This window comes from Anolis sagrei, chromosome 6 (genome assembly GCF_037176765.1).
Source record: "Anolis sagrei isolate rAnoSag1 chromosome 6, rAnoSag1.mat, whole genome shotgun sequence".
Taxonomy (NCBI): domain Eukaryota; kingdom Metazoa; phylum Chordata; class Lepidosauria; order Squamata; family Dactyloidae; genus Anolis; species Anolis sagrei.
In genome coordinates, this window is record NC_090026.1 from 123,421,843 (window position 1) to 123,441,669 (window position 19,827).

At 41.5% G+C, this 19,827-nt stretch overlaps 1 protein-coding gene across 5 annotated transcripts in view; it reads right to left on the minus strand.

Annotated features, from left to right (window-relative positions):
* Positions 1–19,827, minus strand: part of LOC132778998 (sodium channel protein type 5 subunit alpha-like) — a 392,126-nt gene that overhangs the window by 58,451 nt on the left and 313,848 nt on the right. For 4 of the 5 annotated variants that reach the window (XM_067470381.1, XM_067470377.1, XM_067470379.1 and 1 more), the window contains 3 exons: positions 14,520–14,666; positions 11,184–11,307; positions 1,330–1,484 (listed from right to left, as the gene is read on the minus strand). In XM_067470381.1, coding sequence (XP_067326482.1) covers positions 1,330–1,484; positions 11,184–11,307; positions 14,520–14,666 — 426 coding nt within the window. The remainder of the gene's footprint in view (positions 1–1,329; positions 1,485–11,183; positions 11,308–14,519; positions 14,667–19,827) is intronic. The other variant, XM_060782622.2, reaches the window with a different exon arrangement.

The window sequence follows — 19,827 nt, forward strand, 5'->3', positions numbered from 1 at the left end:
CAGTTAAAGTGGTATAATACTGCTGTAACTGTCTAGTGTGAATATACCCTTAGGCTCTAAGCCAGTGGTTCTCAACCTTCCAAATACCGTGACCCCTTAATACAATTCCTCATGTTGTGGTGACCCTCCAACCATAAAATTATTTTCACTGCTACTTCATGACTACAATTCTGCTACTGTTATGAATCGCCATGTAAATATCTGATATGCAGGATTTTCATTCAATTGACTAAATTTGGCACAAATACCTGATATGCCCAAAGCTGAATACTGGTGGGGTTGAGGTGGAGTGGTTAATTTTGTCATTTGGGAATTGTAGTTGCTGGGATTTATAGTTCACCTACAATCAAAGAGCATTCTGAACTCCACCAACAATGGAATTGAACCAAACTTGGGACCAATAGGAAATACTGGAAAGGTTTGGTGAGTTATGGAGTTGTAGTTCACCTATATTCAGAGAGGACTGTGGACTCAAACAATGATGGATTTGGACTAAACCTGGCATGGATACTCAATATGCCCAAATGTGAACACTGGTGGCATTTGGGGAAAATAGACCTTGGCATCAGGGAATTGTAGTTGCTGGGATTTATAGTTCACGAACAATCAAAGAGCATTCTGAACTCCACCAACAATGGGACCAAACTTGGGACCAATAGGAAATCCTGGAAAAGTTTGGTGAGTTATGGAGTTGTAGTTCACCTATATCCAGAGAGGACTGCGGGCTCAAACAATGATGGATTTGGACTAAACCTGGCATGGATACTCAATATGCCCAAATGTGAACACTGGTGGCATTTGGGGAAAATAGACCTTGACATCTGAGAATTGTAGTTGCTGGGATTTATAGTTCACCTACAATCAAAGAACATTCTGAACCCCACCAACAATAGAATTGGGCCAAACTTCCCACACAGCACCTCCATGACTAACAGAAAATACAGTGTTTTCTGGGGGAATTGGTTTAGTCCAGATCCATCATTGTTTGAGTCCACAGTCCTCTCTGGATATAGGTGAATTACAACTCCATAACTCACCAAACCTTTTCAGTATTTCCTATTAGACCCAGGTTTGGTCTTTGGCAGCCCCTCTGACACCCCCTCACAAGTCCTCCAGGGATCCTGACCCCCAGGTTGAGAAACGCTGCCCTAAGCAACACTGAACTCCTTTTCAAGGTAAGAATGTGGAAACAATAACACTTTTAACACATTTTTAAAATATGAAACTTCACTTTCTTCCATTCTCTGAATACAATCACACCCATTTTGTGTGTATTTGCATAAATGTGAAGTGTGTGTGTTGGGGGGGGGGGTATAAATTTAACTTTACCAGTGCTCCACTGCTGAGAAGAATCATGAATATGATGAACGTTTCAAACCAGCTGTGTTCAACAATTTGGTAGCAGGTCTTCCTCAGCCTCCACCAAATCTTCCCGGGAACTTTCGTGGTGTCAACAGAACAACAGGGAAACAATCGGACGCAAGCTGAAACAGCAAATGAGAAAAGTCAGAAACCACACTTTTGGTCATTCTCCTTTACTTTTGTGCAGATACAGCTCTCAAAAGTATCCGCTCTTATAAAACATTATCTGAGCCAAGACTTACCTTTGTTTTTTCTATCACTCAATTCTTTGAAATGAAAGAACATAATATGAAAACAAGCTTGTTGTATAAGCTACTGGATACATTTCAACCACACAATTATTTCCTTTTCAGTTAAGACAGTGTGAAATTCAGGGTTTAGCACCCAGAGGTGAACTTTTTCCATACAGAAAATATATAGGGGATTTTTGACTCTGAAATTAGAGAATCGTGTCTCTAAAACAGAATGGTAAATGATCCTGGATTCCAGCTCAGAGTTAAAAGATGAAAGAATAACAATGATGATATAGGGTTGTTGTAGGTTTTTTTGGGCTATACGGCCATGGTCTAGAGGCATTCTCTCCTGACGTTTCACCTGCATCTATGGCAAGCATCCTCAGAGGTAGTAAGGAGAGAATGCCTCTAGACCATGGCCATATCGCCCAAAAAAACCTACAACCCAGTGATTCCAGCCATAAAAGCCTTTGACAATACAATGATGATATATAATATATAGTATAATATATAATACAGTAATAAGTGCTATAGGCATGAGAGAACCAGCATGGTGTAGTGGTTTGAGTGCTGAATGAGGGATCCATCTACATTGTAGAACAGGCATGGGCAAACTTCGGCTCTCCAGATGTTTTGGACTTCAACTCCCACAATTCCTAATAGCCTTAGGCCTGGCTGTTAGGAATTTTGGGAGTTGAAGTCCAAAACATTGGGGGGGGGGGCATGTATGCTGTAGAACTAATGCAGCTGGACACACACCACTTTAGATGCCATGGCTCAATGATATGGGATACTGGGATCTGTAGTTTGGTGAGGCACCAACACACTTCAGCAGAGGAAGCTAAAGACATTGTAAAGCGACAACTGCCATGATCCCAAAGCACTGATCCATGGGAGTTAAAGTGGTGCCAAACTGCATTAATTCTATAGTGTAGATGTGCCCAGGAATGATGCAAATGTAAACTACCTTGGGGGGGATTTCACCTATGATCCCACCTGATGTATCTGTTAGGGTGGTGAAACAGAGGCCCCTTCTAACTGCCATATAATCCAGATTATCCACTATCTGCTTTAACTAGATTATAGGAGTCTACACTGCCAGATAATCCACTTCAAAGCAGATAATCTGGACTTTATATGGCGGTGTAGAAGGGGTCAGAGAAACGTCTGTCACTTTTATAACTGTTGTCGTGTGCCTTCAAGTTATTTCCAGTGCACGTGGGGTTTTCTTGGCAGGTATTGATCTGAAGTCTCTGAGGCTGAGAAAGTGTGACTTGTCCAAGGTCATCTGTTGGATTTCCATGGCCAAGCTGGGACTTCAACCTTGGTCTCCAGAGTCGATAGTCCAATGCTTTTGACGCACTAAAGGAATCTGCTTGGTCTTTTCCTTTCAGCGCAAGCTGTTTTCTTTTCAAAGTCAGCCCGCTTTCCCTCGCTCATGGCTTTCACGGCAAAATCCTAAATTACATCATGATAAAATCTACAGCCTGACAATGGCTTATTGTGTGTCTCTCTCTGTGTGTGAGAGAGCGAAGCATAAAACAGCAGGCTTTTACTGCTGGGACAAGTGGAAGATAATGCTGGGTTGTCACAGCTCAGGAACACTCAATCGGAGAGAAATGTTTGCCAATGAATTACAGAATGGAAATGGACAGTTAACTGTACATTTTATACAAATATTCTAAAGCTGGCCATTGTCAGCCTGCCAGACTTGAGATGTCTGCGAAGGCAGCTCCATACAATCAATCCCTAATCCTCTCTCACCAATCCCCATCTCTTCCAGCCAGTGGATTTGGGGGTTAAGAGTATGCCTTCAACTGGATATAATCCTGTATATCTGGGAAGGGGCCACTCACACTGCTGAATTATAGTGGGTTGACACCTTTTTAATGGCCATAACTTCATCCTATGGCGTCCGGAGATTTGCTGTTCCTTGTGTTACAAAAGCTCTTGGGCAGAAAATGGGAAATATCTTGCAAATCCCAGGATACAATCACACTGAGCCATGGCAATCAATGTGGTGTAAAACTGAATTAATTCTACAGTATAGATGCACCCATAGATTGGTCTCCTCTGCATATTGATGACAGCAAACCTCAACGAGGGATACATTTCTTCATCACATTTCTGTGTGATTGTTTTAGCAATCATGAAGAAAGTCTTTGGAAACTATGCAGTTTTCAGGTCTCGTTCTGCACAAATGTCACATGGTGAGTGTTCTGCACAGAAAACAGCCTATTCTGCACAGAAAAATTAATTAAAAGCTGTTTTCTGCTTTTAAAGACCCCATATGCATTTTTGTAGAATAAGTCTTGAATGATGATGGTTCATTGAGAATTCAGGGTTCTTCTCATCAGGATTTTTCAACTCTTTGAAAAGGTTTCAATTATTTTCTGAATGTTTTAAATCATTCTTTCTATCACTCCTCCAATTGCTCCAACCAACCTTCCCAATTGTTTCTTAATATTTAATAAGGAAAAACCAAGACAAATGTGTGTATTATCATATACATTGAACTACGGTATCCCAATATCAACTTTGTGGAAGTTGCCATCTTCTTGAACTTAACTGAAAAGGATTGAAACCACTGTGAGATCACACCCTTAAGCATCATTTTGGAAAATCAGTCCAGAATGAAAGTTTGTCTCAGTGTTTCTCAAACTGTGTTCCTCCAGGTCTTTTGTACTTCAGCTCCCACAATTACCAACAGTTGGTAAGCCGACTGGGATTTCTGGGAGCTGCAGGCCAAAACACCTGGAAGAACAGAATTTAAGAAACACTGTTTTAGCTGATGTATGATAGTTCTGCCATAAGGTTGCCATAAGCCAGAAATTAACTATATATTACATGCACTGAAGCTTGGAACTAAAGTAGTCTGTGATATTTATTAGGGATGGGCATTTGGGGGAAATCTTGTCCCATTATGCATCCCAGCTTTCGTTGGAGACCATGATCTGTTTTTGTAAGACTCCCAGGGTTATTTTCAGTCCTTTTGTTTTTGGAAATCATATCATTATTTGTGGGGTGGGGTTCCCACTCACTGGCTCCCTTTCCTGGCAAGCATTCTTCTTTCCTGTCCCCTGCTGTTTCTACTGTAGAGTAAGAGTTGCTCAGCTGCAGGCATGCTCCGGGTCTGCCTGCCTGCACTCTCTGCCACATATACCCCACCACACTATGTGAGAGTGCATGTGTGGCAGAGCTCCTTGCCTGCCTGTCTTTACACCTTGCCACGCATGCACTCTCTTTCCAAGACAAGAAGGCAAGTTTGGATGCCCATGAAACAGGCTTTTGTGTCAAGCAGATTTTTGTGTGGGGAGGCAACTTCCCGTTTCGTGTTTCCAAAGAAATGGGAGACATGAAAGGAATGGTAGGAACGAATTTTATTTACATGCCTAATATTGATAATAAATTCCTTTGGGATAACATGGGTGTTGCAAAGTTACATTTTAAAAGCACTATAGGGCTCATCTATGCAGGACACAAATGGCAATCTTGATCCAGAATTGGATTCTCATTTGGCCCATATAGATGCACTCAAAGAGAGTGAGAACAAGATCACTTTATGACTGTAAGGTATTACATGTAGTGACTTTAGCAAAAATATATTTGGCATTTCTGATAGGAATATTTCAAGTAACGGATGGTAATGCAAAACCCAATGAGCAAGGCAACAACGACTTATCAGGAATAATAGAAACAGGTTACTTTTTAAAAGTCAATTTCCAAGCTTTATCAAATGCTAGCAAAATAATAGAAAGGGAAATGGGGAAAGTTAATTTGGGGGTGGGCATACATCTCAGGAGGCACAGGGAAACAAGTGACCAAACAATTGCACACGGTGGAACATTTCCACTGCCGTACCATGCCTCTTTCTGTCAACTGCATTAACGCTGGGTGACTGCCTTTAAGCAGAGCTGCCAAGGAAATGCCTGAGACCGAAAGACATCTCCTTGCCCCACGGGGCTCCCATTCCCTCATTCAATCATCTCTCGCATGCCGTCATGCTGTTTTGCTGACTGCAGGGTTCCTTGCGTTCCCCGAAGCCTATCCCCATCTGATCCCTTTTGAGCAGGCTTGCTTAGGCACTGAATAAATCCATGGGGATAACCACATGTCCAGATCTGTGGCCGCTTTCCTCACCTGACTTCTTCTTGCTCTTCTGTTCCACTTCCTGCTTCATTAATGCCTTATCAGACAATCCCATCTGAGTTCCATAGAACTGAAACTCAGTGTTTTTAATTCATGCAGTTGGATATCTTAGGCAAAGGAATAAAGAGTCAACATTTTGACTCTCTATCAAGAATGAATTGTCAAAGTTGCTGAGTTGGTTCAATTCACCAAGTAAACATGAACTTTAATGGATAAACAATTGAGCATTTTTGAAGATTGAAAACAATTTATGACAACAGACCTCACCTCTGAGGATGCTTGCCATAGATGCAGGCGAAACGTCAGGAGAAATGCCTCTAGAACAGTGTTTCTCAACCTGGGGGTCGGGACCCCTATGGGGGTCACAAGGGGGTGTCAGAGGGGTCACCAAAGACCATCAGAAAACATAGTATTTTCTGTTGGTCATAGGGGTTCTGTGTGGGAGGTTTGGCCGAATTCTATCATTGGTGGGGTTCAGAATGCTTTTTGATTGTAGGTGAACTATAAATCCCAGCAACTACAATTCCCAAATGTCAAGGCCTATTTTCCCCACACTCCAGCAGTGTTCACATTTAGCATACTGAGTATTTGTGCCAAGTTTGGTCCAGATCCATCGTTGTTTGAGTCCATAGTGCACTCTGTAGGTGAACTACAACTCCCAAACTCAAGGTCAATGCCCACCAAACCCTTCCAGTGTTTTCTGTTAGTTGTGGGCATTCTTTGTGCCAAGTTTGGTTCAATTCCATTGTTGGTGGAGTTCAGAATACTCTTTAATTGTAGTTGAACCATAAATCCCAACAACTACAACTCCCAAATTATGTTTCATAACAGGAGCAAAATTACAGTTATGAAGTAGTAAAAGAATGTTATGGTTGGGGGTCACCACAACATGATGAACTGTATTAAGGGGTCGCGGCATTAGGAAGGTTGAGAAACACTGCTCTAGAACATGGCCATATAGCCCGAAAAAACCCACAAGAACTTAGTAATTTATGGACTTCTTGAGTCATAAGAAATCTACAATAATATGTGGCTCTGGTTATAAGTACATATGTTGGGTCTTTTAGTTGGATCTCCAGTTGTAGAATAGCATAGTCCAATGTTTACATTTTTTTGTGATTAGGATTGTGGGGATCAGAGTTCCTTGGTGTTAATGTCCTTGTTAATTATCAAGTGGTGTTTTAGGTTGGGGACTTGGTAGTGTTTTTTTAGCCCTAGTTTAGTTTACCCCAAGTTTAACCCCAGTCTTAGCTGTATATGTATGTGACTATCTTCCTTGTAAAATGAAACAGTTCTGGAAGTGGTTTCCAAAAGGTTCAAAAAGTTTTGAAGTCCTTAAAGCTGACAATCTGACCTTGGGCTAGGCATCCTCTGTCTTGTGAAAATACAACCCAGTCTTCATCTCCTTGTTTATTAAGTAGGGCAAAAGTAGGACTCATAAATTTTAAAAGAGCTCTATGGACTGGCTGCTGGAAGAAGGCGCTTGGCTCGATAACCTGGACCCAAGTCAATTAGATCTCCAGAGGTCAGAGGGATGTATCTCTCGACCTGGCATCATTACACTGTGCTTTTCATTGCCTTTGCCCCTGGCAGCGACTGACTGAGACCGAAAAACTGCTGAGTGTGGTGAAACCTGGGCTTAAGGTAAAAAGAAAAACAAAGTAGAGAAGCGGAGACAGGGACTCAACAAACCTCCTCCTCCCCCCTTTAGTGGCTGCCTTGTGCTTTTTGTAATATGCAGTTCTGCTCTATTAATCATGCTTCAAAAACAACAAGAGCAAGGAACAGAGAACCTAGAAAAAGCAAATGTAAAAAGATCTGCAATTTGCAGGACTGGGAACCCCTCTGTTTAAGAAAAGGACAAAGCAGTATGTGGTCAGGGGAGGAAGAATATGTCCATGGAAAGTACCTGTATATACTCATGCATACATTTTGAAATTTGAGACAAAAATTGCTTGGATCAACTTATCCACAGGTCAATATAAACATTGGACTTTAATTCTTATCAAAAGAGGAACCATCCCCTTCTCTGAGTAGATTGGCAAAAGGCAAGACTTTCATCTGTCCTAGGAGAACCCAAAATTAGTAATGACCTCCTCTACTGCACTGGTCATTAGAGTGCCAATGGTGGCGAAGGGCAACTTGTCTTCTAAGGCCGTACTGGCCCTTTCCCCTCTTTATCAAATGATCGAGCCCCCGGTGGCGCAGTGGGTTAAACCCCTGTGCCAGCAGGACTGCAGACAGACAGGTCGCAGGTTCGAATCTGGGGAGAAGCGGATGAGCACCCTCTATCAGCTCCAGCTCCTCATGCGGGGACATGAGAGAAGCCTCCCACAAGGATGATAAAAAAATCAAAACATCAAATCATCCGGGCGTCCCCTGGGCAACGTCCTTGCAGACGGCCAATTCTATCACACCAGAAGCGACTTGCAGTTTCTCAGGTTGCTCCTGACACGACCAAAAAAAAAAATCAAAATCAAATGATCATCAACTTATCCATGGGTCACATTAATATTCATAATTTTGTCTTCAAAACCTGCTCTCGACTAATACACAAGGTCAACTTAGACATCGCACATAGTAGATAGCTTGTTTATGCTTATTTTTCCTAACTTTATGTCAAATGTAGTAAGACTGTAAGTTTCAAAATGCAAAGACATAATTATTTATTTACTCTATTTATATACTGCTTTTCTCAACCTTGGGGGGACTCAAGGTGGTTTACAACAATTATAGTATCTATGCCGGGAATAACTATGTGTATTTGTGCATACACACAAATACACACAGTGGGCCCTTAGGCTTTGTTCCAGGATCTCTATATACTAAAATCCATGGATGCACATGCCCCATTATATACAACAACATAGTAAAATCCCTTATATAAAATGAAAGCTTGCATTTTGGAATATATTTTTGGAGTATTTACAAAACATGGATGGTTGAATCTGTTGGATACAGAATCAGTAGATACAGAATTTCTGGGTACAGAGGACTGATAAAAGTCTGTATTTCCTAAAATCTGTATTTCCTAAGGGCACACCAGGTTAAATTATCAGGGATGATCCAACCATTTATTTGAAAGCATTTTAGCGCTAGAGGTCAGAAGGTGAAGCATAATTAAAATTAAATTGCATTATTTTAATGGGCTGTTCTATTTTTTGTTTTACTGCTTTAATCTGTTGTATGTTTTTTTTAAAGGAGGTTTTGTACTTGTCTAAGGATTAGTGACTGTCTAGGAAGCCAATCGACAGAATTATAAAGAGTAAGCATTCTATTTTTAATCAGTAACGGTTGAAATTATACAATCAGGCAAATTCCCTGCTATAGTGAATCACTAGTCACAGGGATGGGTGATCTCTGTTTCACTTTCTATAAGGTTCTGTTTTATTTTTTAAGCACAGGCGCCTTCGGTGCTGTTTCAAGGAATGAAGAAAATTCTCAAGGACTTTTTGAACAAAAATGTACACGTCCCCTTTCAGATCCTCTACCACATAATCTTTATTAATGTTGGATCTCATGTTCTATATCAGTGGTTCCCAACCTGTGGTACATGGACCACTAGTGGTCTGCAAGAATGAAATATGGTCCGCAGCCTCACCATTGCTACACCATTGCCTCAAAACCATGCGGCAACCAGAGCGACTGGTCTCGCAGAACCCTCTTAGAGTGCCGAGGCAACAGGGATGTTGGGAGGGGAGAGGCTAACTACACACAAAAGATTACTACTATCACATCACCTCTAGATTATTAAATATGGTTTTCTGTGGGTGAGCAGATGGTGACTACTGGATGGCATATGATCTGTATCAGAAACTAGAGTTGATGTAGTCTATCCAATGCAATTTTCTGAATCAGCACCCCAAATAACCAAACCAAGTTGACCAAAAACTGATTCGTAACCCTTTTGGTACTAATGTTGGAGAGTTGTCCCTGGTCAAAGTGTTTCCTCATCAAGTGTTCCCTGGTCAAGTGGTCCCTGGCCAAAAAGGTTTGGGAACCACTGTTCTATATGAATTGGAAATCAGTAGAATTTCCAAAATTTGACATTGAAATTCCAGTTGCTAGATTATAAATGCAGGTATTATGAACTACAGCCTCCACATCTAACTTTTGTAGGTTGCATTATTAAAGGACTTGATTACATGCTCTTTCTAGAAATCTCTACATCATCACCACCATCATCATCATTATTTATATCCTCCCTTTTCTATCCAAAAAAGAAACTCAGAGCAGCTACAACCTCCCACACAATTCAATGGTCAACCTCCATTAAAAGCTGACCCTAGAGCCACTCTGGAAGAAGACCTATACAGAGAACACTCCTGTAGGCATTTTCAGATTGTCCGACACTGGAGGACCTAGAAGTTCATAGAGTGCTGTTCTCAGGCAAATAAAAGTGGGTTTTGTTCATGGGTTTTCCACTTATGCCCCTCCCAGCCTCTGGGGAAGAGAAAAGCAAACACCCTATGAAAATCTTTGCCAAGGAAACTATGATAAGTATACCTTAGGGTTGCCATAACTCTGACTAGAATCATAAAATAGAAATAGTCCATAGGGCCATCTTTTTGGTCTCTTAATTTTCATGAATGCTTTACTAGATTGCCATCCCATACCTTCCAACTGTAGGATTTGGCAGGGACCTTTCCCATTAATCCTCCCCATCCCCCTTTCTCAGCTACCTTCACGATGTCCTGGTTTCAGTCCTCTCCTCCCACTTTCCACTTTCATCCTCAACCTACTTCAGTTACTGCAACCTAACTTGAAAATACAGAAATAGTTTGCACTTTGTCAGAGGGAGAGGAGTGGGTCTGAGTTTATTTGGGGTTTCCTAAACTTGGTATATATGTTTCAGGGTTGGGTTTTTTTTTTGTTTTTGCTTTTGCCCGCGTGTTGCATACCAACACTCTGTGATCACACTCTACTGCATTAGCATTGGACTATGACTCTAAAGACAAGGGTTCGATTCTGTCCTTGGCCGTGGAAACCCACTGGATGACCTTGGACAAGTCACACTCTCTCAGCTCCATAAAATCCCATGATAGGGTTGCCTTAGGATCACCATTAGTTGGAAACAACTTGGAGGCACATAACAACATGACAACAAGTGATGTTGCTCCCTAGTTCTCAACTGTGAAATGTTGGAGGGTTACCATCCAACTTCTGCTTAGAAACCTCAAATGAAGGAGAGTCCACCAGCTTCTGAACTAGATTATTTCACAGTCAAACAACTCTACTATGAGAATGTTCTATCTCATGGTTACTCAGAACTTCCTTTCTTGTAATTTGGCTCTATTGAATCCATTGGCTAGTTACTTTCAAGATATAGGAACATGACAGTCCATTCTTCCACATGTATGATCTGACCCTCAGCGGCAGGACATATGTTTCTAGATTGTTCTAGTTACGAAAAAGAACTTGGACAAGCTCAGTCCTTACGTTCTGGGAAGCAGCCTTCGGGTTCCATCATCTCTTCTGCCAGTTCAGGCATCTGTTCCAGAAGATCTGGGGGGATTGCCAAATCCACTGTGCTTCCTTCCGACAAGCTGATTTCATCAAATTTCTAATGGGAGAGAAAGAGACGGGGCAAAGGTGAGAAGAACATTACTCAGGCTCTTCTAAACGGAAGTGTTGCTGTCCCCCCGCTTTTAAAAAAATTAAATAAACAAGGCCCGAAATGAATGATTCAGCCATATGGGAAGAGGATGAGTAGAAGGACAGGAAGAAATTGTTCACATGTGTCACTTGACACCTAAAGATCATCACAAAAGGAAAGAGCATGCTACAGATGGATTTAAAAATAGCTATTTGTTGTATTTGTTGGTTGGACAAATTGCCAATACCCACAATAGAAATAATTAGCATAGGGAGAAGACTATAGGCTACATTCCATTGTTAGTCCCAATTACAGTAGACCTCCTTTGATTATCTGGACTAATATAGAGACCAAAAAACATCCATTTTAGCTTTGTTTGTTGGCCAGCTATAGGGGGGAAAGGTGGATTAACACAAGAAATAAATGCATCCTCTTCAAAGAAACTCCACAAGCTGTTGAACAGATCAGAGAAAAAAGTGATAACATGTCTTGCCCAAGATAAGGTTTCCAGGGAACAGTTTTTGGGAAAGCAGAAGCCAAGGCTCTAACAGGAAAAGAAAACAGGATTACATGAATTCAGCAGGTAAACAGATAATTATGTAGACTGCCGTGGTAGAAAATCCCAACCTGAGAACCAAACAGTGACAAAAGGAAAGATTATAATATTTGCAGAAATCAGCAGAGAAGAGAGGCTGCAAGAATGGATGCAAGAAGAAGCCAAAAGTGAAGCCATTCCGAAAGAAACAATGTGCTGCAAGGAATAGGATCCATGTAAAACCCATCTATGAAAAAAGAGATATTTGAGGTGCAATAAGTGGGGATGGAGTATTTGTGGAATTATCAGAAAATAGAACAGGACTTGTGATTCATCGTGACTCACAATCAGGCTCTTCAGGCCTTTTCTCCAGATTATCAACTGTCCTGAAAAACAAAATTAAGTCTCCAGACCTTTTTTTTGGTTTAGGATGAAAAGTGTGGGCCCACAGTATTTGAGTTCGATAGCTGAGCAAAAAGCAATTTGCTTACACATTCTAGTTTTTCTGGCCAATGAGATGGCCAACAACATTTCTATGTAACTGTGTCTAAACACCAAGATAGAACCAAATTCCATTTGATCTTGGATGCTAAGCAGGGTCAGCCCTGTCTTACATTTGGATGGGAGGCCACCAATGAATATCAGGTGCCGAAGACTATATTTCAGAGGAAGAGAATGGCAAAGGCACATCTTCCTTGTCTATGAAGACCTTATGAAATTCATGGGTTTGCCTACAGCACTTCGTATTTGTGACCTCCACTTAAGGTTGATGAGCTTAGCTCCAAAGATCAGACATGATCTGGTGCCTTTACAGTATTTTAGGTGGATTACTGATGAAATAGTTCATTAAAAATGATTTGCTTTATGCTATGTAGTCACATTTTTTCTGAGGTGGTCACGAGGCAATGAAGATATTTTCTTTTTGTGCTTGGCCCACGGGCCTTAGTCACATCACAATGGTATACACTGACTCACTGTCTTCAAAAATAGCACCCTTTGGGCCCTGGTCTTTCATGTTGGCATTCATCACCTCATGTGAACTCCTGCCACATTTCCAGTGTCCCATGGACTAGTGCCATGGTCTTTGATCTCCTCTTAGACAGTCACAAATAGAATGTAATTGTCATTTGGTCTCGATGAAGATGGCATTTGTCTTCTGGGGTGGGTTCCTTTAGAGGTGGGGGAAGACAAAGCATTTTCTTGTTGCTGCAGCTTCCTATCACCATGCCATTTTAATTATCATTGGAAAGTTCAGTTTAAATAATAGCTGGACACAGAACTTGTGGCCAGCTATGGGTGATAGTCCTCTGCATAGCCCAGTAGCAACTTGGAGGATCACCAAATATTGAAAGATGTCACAGCTCTGGTCAGTTTTGGCAATATAGTCAGAGATGTGCTGTGGGATCCCCCATGAGCTGGTTATTCATTTCATGCTGTTTCTCAATAATCTGGATTTTATATGGCAGTATAGAAGGGGCCTTAGATACATAGACTGATGTATCTGTTGGGTGACTTCAAGTTGTTTCTTACCCTAAGGCAGGGGTCCTCAAACTAAGGCCCGGAGGCCGGATATGGCTCTCCAAGGTCATTTAGCCGGCCCTTGTTCAAGGTCAACCTAAATCTGAAACGACTTGAAAGCACACAACAACAACAATCCTATCTCATCAGCCAAAAAAGCAGGTCCACACTTCCCATTGAAATACTAATAAGATTATATTTGTTAACATTGTTCTTCATTGTATTGTTTTAAAGTGTGTTTTTTTTGCACTACAAATAAGATATGTGCAGTGTGCATAGGAATTCATGTTTTTTCCAAATTATAATCTGGCCCTCCAGCAGTTTGAGTGACTGTGACCTGGCCCTCTGTTTAAAAAGTTTGAGGACCCCTGCCCTAAGGTGAACCTATGGCCCCATCTACACTGGCATGTAATCCAGTTTCAGAATCCAGATTGTCTGATTTGAACCAGATGATATGGCAGTGTAGACACATATAATCCAAAACAGGTAATCTGCATTCAGAAACTGGATTATATGGCAATGTAGATCCAGCCAATTTCAAGGTATTTTGGGTATAATTTGTTCAGAAGAGGTTTGCTTTGCCTTCCTCTGAGACTCAAAGAATATGACTTTCCAAAAAGGAGTATTTGCATGACCAAGCAGGGATTTGGACGCTGGTTTTGAGTCATAGTCCAACATTATAATATGCTGGATCTTATAGATGGAGATAGAAATACCATTATATATACCTGCATCAAGCTGAAAACAGTTGTTATGAGATGTTCCATTCTATACTTAAACCAGAGCCCCCACCTCAGGCTCAATGAATCATTTCTCAGAACTCAATTCTTACTTATACGCTTGGCATTCTGTTAATCCTGTTTTTCAGACTCTTGTATTTGCCTCTCCAATGTTGTACAAATTCCCTATACCCTTTTCGTCATTTTTTCACAATTTCAGTACTTCAGATCATTACAGTGGTTAGTCCACATTAACAATTTTCAACACGGACAAAGTTAGTTGAGAATAAAATGAGACACATGCAGCACCCCATTGAGCACCCCTCTTCGACTTCATGCATGGCTGAGCTCAGGCAATAGACGGCATGCAAAAGGCAGGCAGCTGGCACCACGAGTTGAGCCGTTACCTCTTCCTGCCCTACGGATGGGAGCAGAGGGTCGGTTTTCGTCTGTTTGTCTGTGTTCAACTCACTTAACTCTTCGCAAATCTCAGAGGCCTGGCTCCGAACAGCTGGGCTTCTGTAGCGCTGCCCCATCGGTGGCTGCTGTCTGTCCTGGTGGAGATAATCCTAGAGGTATATATCCCTTTCTCTTTTGAAGTCAAGGATACCACAAGCACACACAAGCACACAAGTTGGTGCAAAAAGGAAACACATTTGGCTAAAATACGTACATGCATTAAAGTCATACCTTAGGGCAATAAAAGCTGGAGAACAACACTACAAGTGCATAGCGTTGCAGCATTTTTATAATACCGCATTCCTTTGATTCTAAGATGACATCGATTGTATGACACACTAATTTCAGTACCAACAACAACAACAGCAGCAACCACAAAATAGCCAAGACACACCTGCGATTCTAAGACGCACCCTGTTTTTAGAGAGAGATATTTGAGAGGAAAGTGCGTCTTAGAATGCAAGACATACAGTAATTTTCAGTGCATTTTCTCAGGATCTCCAGATTCGGTGCTGCTATGAACAATTCTTTGGAAAACTTCTGGTTTCCTTTGGATTACTCTGTTTACCATAACTGAGTTTACTAGAAATATCTGGTTCAAAGCATTCTGATACCACCCCAATGCACTCCCCAAAGCCCTTTGGACATACACATGGCCAGCTGGTCCAAGCATACGTTGAATGCTCTCTAACAGATTGTGGATCAGGATGGATCCTGTCCAATCCAGCTGTTCACGCCTTCAAAATGGCAGGTTCTTTCCAGAGCTTCCTGGAAATTTAGGAGTAAATCTTCTATTGTGGATTTAATGTTTGAATGCAAGGTTTCTATTGTGAACCCAGCCTTACATCTCATGGATATCCTGCAGCAACTGAGTGGCAAGTCCACATTATTTTGACCTTGTAGACACATCTGATGTTTTTGTTTAGGCTCTCTCTTGCCTCTGCTTTGTCCCTGCCCTATATCATCCCAACAAGTTCTTTGCCTTTTTCTTGGTAGACTCTGGCCCCATCTACACTGCCATATAATGCAATTCAATGCAGTTAAACTCAAGTTAATGGCTTGAGCATCGGACTAAAGCTGCATCTATATTGTAGAATTAATGCTGTTTGACACCACTTTATGTCATAATACAATGCTAAGGAATCATTGGAGTTGTGATTTGGTGCAGTTGAACAGCTCACCAGCACTCTTTGGCAAAGAAGGCTAAAAGACTGTGTAATACTAGAACTCCCATGATTCAATAGCAATGAGCAGTTAAAGTGGTGTCAAACTGCATTAATTTCAAAGTGCAGATCATAAACTCATATAGTTGGAAGAGACCAAATAAGCCATCCAGTCCAACCATCCAGTCTAGGGAGTTGGACAAGATGGCCCATGTGGTCTCTTCCAACTCTATTATTCTATGAGCCTCCTGCCATGCAGGAAAACCACAATCAAAGCAGCCCCGACAGATGGCCATCCAGCATCTGTTTAAAAGCCTCCAAAGAAGGAGCTTTCACCAGATTCCATGGCAGAGAGTTCCACTGTTGAACAGCTCTTGGGGTCAGGAATGCACCATATTACTCTGCAGATCGGGGTTTGACTCCCTGCTTGGCCATGGAAACCCACTGGGTGATCTTGAGCAAGCCACTCTCTCTCAGCCTCAGAGGAAGGCAATGGCAAACCCCCTCTAATAATAATAATAATAATAATAATAATAATAATAATAATACACGTTATTTATATTCTGCTTTATCTCCCCGGAGGAACTCAGAGTGGATTACAGTACATATAAGGCAAACATTTAATGCCTTTTAACACGAACAAAGACATACAATACACAGATAAGGTAAATGTCTTCCCCCTTTTTTTCATTTCCGGTGTCTGGAGGCAATGCTCAACTTCTGGCCATGGGAATGTGTTATTGTTCTATTTTCCATGATGAAGGAGACTGCTGTCTGTACACTTCTCCAATCTTTGCATGTCTGCATGGGGCACCCTTCTACTTTCCCACTGAGGCAGTACCTATTGATCTACTCACATTGCATGCTTTCGAACTGCTAACCTTCCGGTCAGCAAGTTCAGTAGCTCAAGCAATTTAATCCATTATGCCACTGTGGCCACTTAAACCTTTTAAACTCTTTCCCTTAGAGTTTAAGGGAAGGAGATGGGGATGGTTCCTCTTTCGATAAGAATTAAAGTCCAATGTTTATATTGACCCGTGGATAAGTTGATCCAAGCTTCTGTGCTCAATTTTGGTTAAAATTTCAAAATTTATACATGAGTATTTACAGGAGCTGGCGCTATCAGCAGGAGCTTACCGAACCTGCAACCTTTAAGCCAACAAGTTCAGCAGCTTAGCGATTTAACCCACTGCGCCACCGGCAGCTCCAAACATGAACTACATGTGGTTTATTTTACATCACGCCACACCCAGAAAGGGCTTGAAGACACTCAAAACCAAAGTCACCCTCTCCGAATGAATTTATGGGCCCTCCTTGCCCAGGTCTTGATGCGCTTCCCTCTGGAATTACTTAGCCATAAATCTGTCTTTTCACTTCCCTTTGGTACTAAAACATTAATAAAGTTTTGTCTGGTTTTTAAAGATTTGCAAAGGCGAGACTTTCCTGCTGGTTAGAAAGCAATTACAAGGGAAACGGGGTTTTAAAACAATTACTGTTTTCAGCTCTTATTATTTCCCTCCTTCTTATATTTCATTACAGAAGCCTAATATATATATATCTTTTGCAAAAATATAAGGACAACCCCCCAATGCTTTTCATATCCCAGTTTAGTAGCCCCCCTGCCTCCATTCTGCCGTTAATTCGCTGTAGGAAACGGCAAAAGAGAAGCAGAGAAATATGCTTCATTTCAAACTGAACTAATATCAAAGACAAAGGAAAACTACCTGCTTTGCTTAAGCAATTGGGGTGTGGTATAAATGTTCTCAGCCTGTCATGTTCACATTAACCACCACCTTTCAAACGCTGCCTTGATTTCACAGTAAATTAATTTAAAATTAAATTACTGATTTCCTGCTATAGAGGGCATGGAACCCGATGTATATTTTAACATCTAATAAATTGGATTTTTCATGCCCGAGACTGTACCCTGTGCTTAAGAAAGTCCTCTATGTAATTGCTGGGCATGGCTCTGAATCCGTTCGCGGCAGGCCAAAAGATCATGTTATAATCACCGAACTTGGGATTTTGTCTCCACCAGCAACACTATATACAAGGATAATATAGAAGGAAGTATTTAAATTATAAAAAAATACAAAGACGCCTTTTCCTTCAAAATTGACATTCCTTCAAGACCTACAATCATAACTCAAATAATTTTATCCGCTCTGTTCCTTCGCACTAATTGGGGGTTTAGATGAAATACAACAGAATGCTCACTCGAGGTGCTTTTATATAATAGAATGAAATGTAATGTGACACAAAATCTATTTGCAAAAGGGAGTGGGTGGGAATAGACTTGATATGTCTCAGGGTTTCTTCCCCGTGTCTCAAAATCTGTGGGTTTTCAGAGAGGGAAAAGAAAGAGTACTGAGTAAAGTGGAAGGAAGGCGTTAATCCCTTTGCACTCATCGGGAATTACCTTGTACCTTATATTTGACACTCAGACATGCTAAGAAATAGGCTGCATTCTCTGGATGGTTCTAAGCAGAACCTGGATGGCCATCTGTCGTGCGGGCTTGAATTGTGTCCTGTTGCAAGGACTGGATGGTCTTTGTGGTCTCTTCTGGCTTTATGGTTCTATGATAGTAAAGGTAAAGATTTCCCATGACATTAAGTCCAGTCGTGTCCGACTCTGAGGGTGGTGCTCGTCTCCTTTTTTAAGCCGAAGAGCCTGCATGTCCATTGTCCATGACTGCATGGAGCACTGTTACTTTCCCATAGAAGCAGTATAGAATCATAGAATCATAGAATCATAGAGCTGAAAGAGCCTCATGGGCCATCCAGTCCAACCCCCTGCCAAGAAGCAGGAATATTGCATTCAAAGCACCCCTGGCAGATGGCCATCCAGCCTCTGTTTAAATAAGCCTCCAAAGAGGGAGCCTCCACCACACTCCGAGGGAGAGAGTTCCACTGCTGAACAGCTCTCACAGTCAGGAAGTTCTTCCTCATGTTCAGATGGAATCTCCTCTCTTGTAGTTTGAAGCCATTGTTCCATTGCGTCCTGGTCTCCAGGGAAGCAGAAAACAAGCTTGCTCCCTCCTCCCTGTGACTTCCTCTCACATATTTATACATGGCTATCATAACTCCTCTCAGCCTTCTCTTCTTCAGGCTAAACATGCCCAGCTCCTTAAGATGCTCCTCATAGGGCTTGTTCTCCAGACCCTTGATCATTTTAGTCTCCCTCCTCTGGACACATTCCAGTTTGTCAATATCTCTATTCAACTGTGGTGCCCAGAATTGGACACAATATTCCAGGTGTGGTTTAACCAAGGCAGAATAGAGGGGTAGCATTATTTCCCTAGATTTAGACACTATGCTCCTATTGATGCAGGCCAAAATCCCATTGGCTTTTTTTGCTGCCACATTACATTGTTGGCTCATGTTTAATTTGTTGCCCACGAGGACCCCAAGATATTTTTCACACGTACTGCTCTCGAGCCAGGTGTTGTCCCCCATTCTGTATCTTTGCATTTTGTTTTTTCTGCCTAAGTGGAGTATCTTGCATTTGTCACTGTTGAACTTCATTTTGTTAGTTTTGGCCAATTATCTCTCTAATCTGTCAAGATCGTTTTGAATCCTGCTCCTGTCCTCTGGAGTATTGGCTATCCCTCCCAAGAGCTAAGAGTAGACCAAATATTTGACAAGCTTGGAAGATATCCTGCATCAGACACATCATCATAAAGTTGTGGCTGCGATTTATTATTGTAGTAATGGTAACATTGCTGCACCAATCTAGATTGCATCACAATGCGATATGGCAGCAAAAAAAAAAAAGCCAATGCAATTCTAGATTGCATCACCAGGAGTAAAGTGTCTATATTGTGGGAAGTCATCGTACAATTATCCTGCTTTGGCTAGGTCTGGTCAGGTCTCATCCGGAAAATGGTGACTAAAGCAATTCAAGGAGGATATTGAGAAGTTGGACAAGTTTCCAAAGAAGAAAAAGAAAAATGGTCAAAGGTCTGGAAACCAATCTCCATGAGGAATCTGGGTATATTGCTCTAAAGACTAGGATACAATGGAGCAATAGATTCAAGTTGTAGTTAAAGAGATTCCACCTAAACATCAGGAAGAACAACGTGTTGTTCCAGCT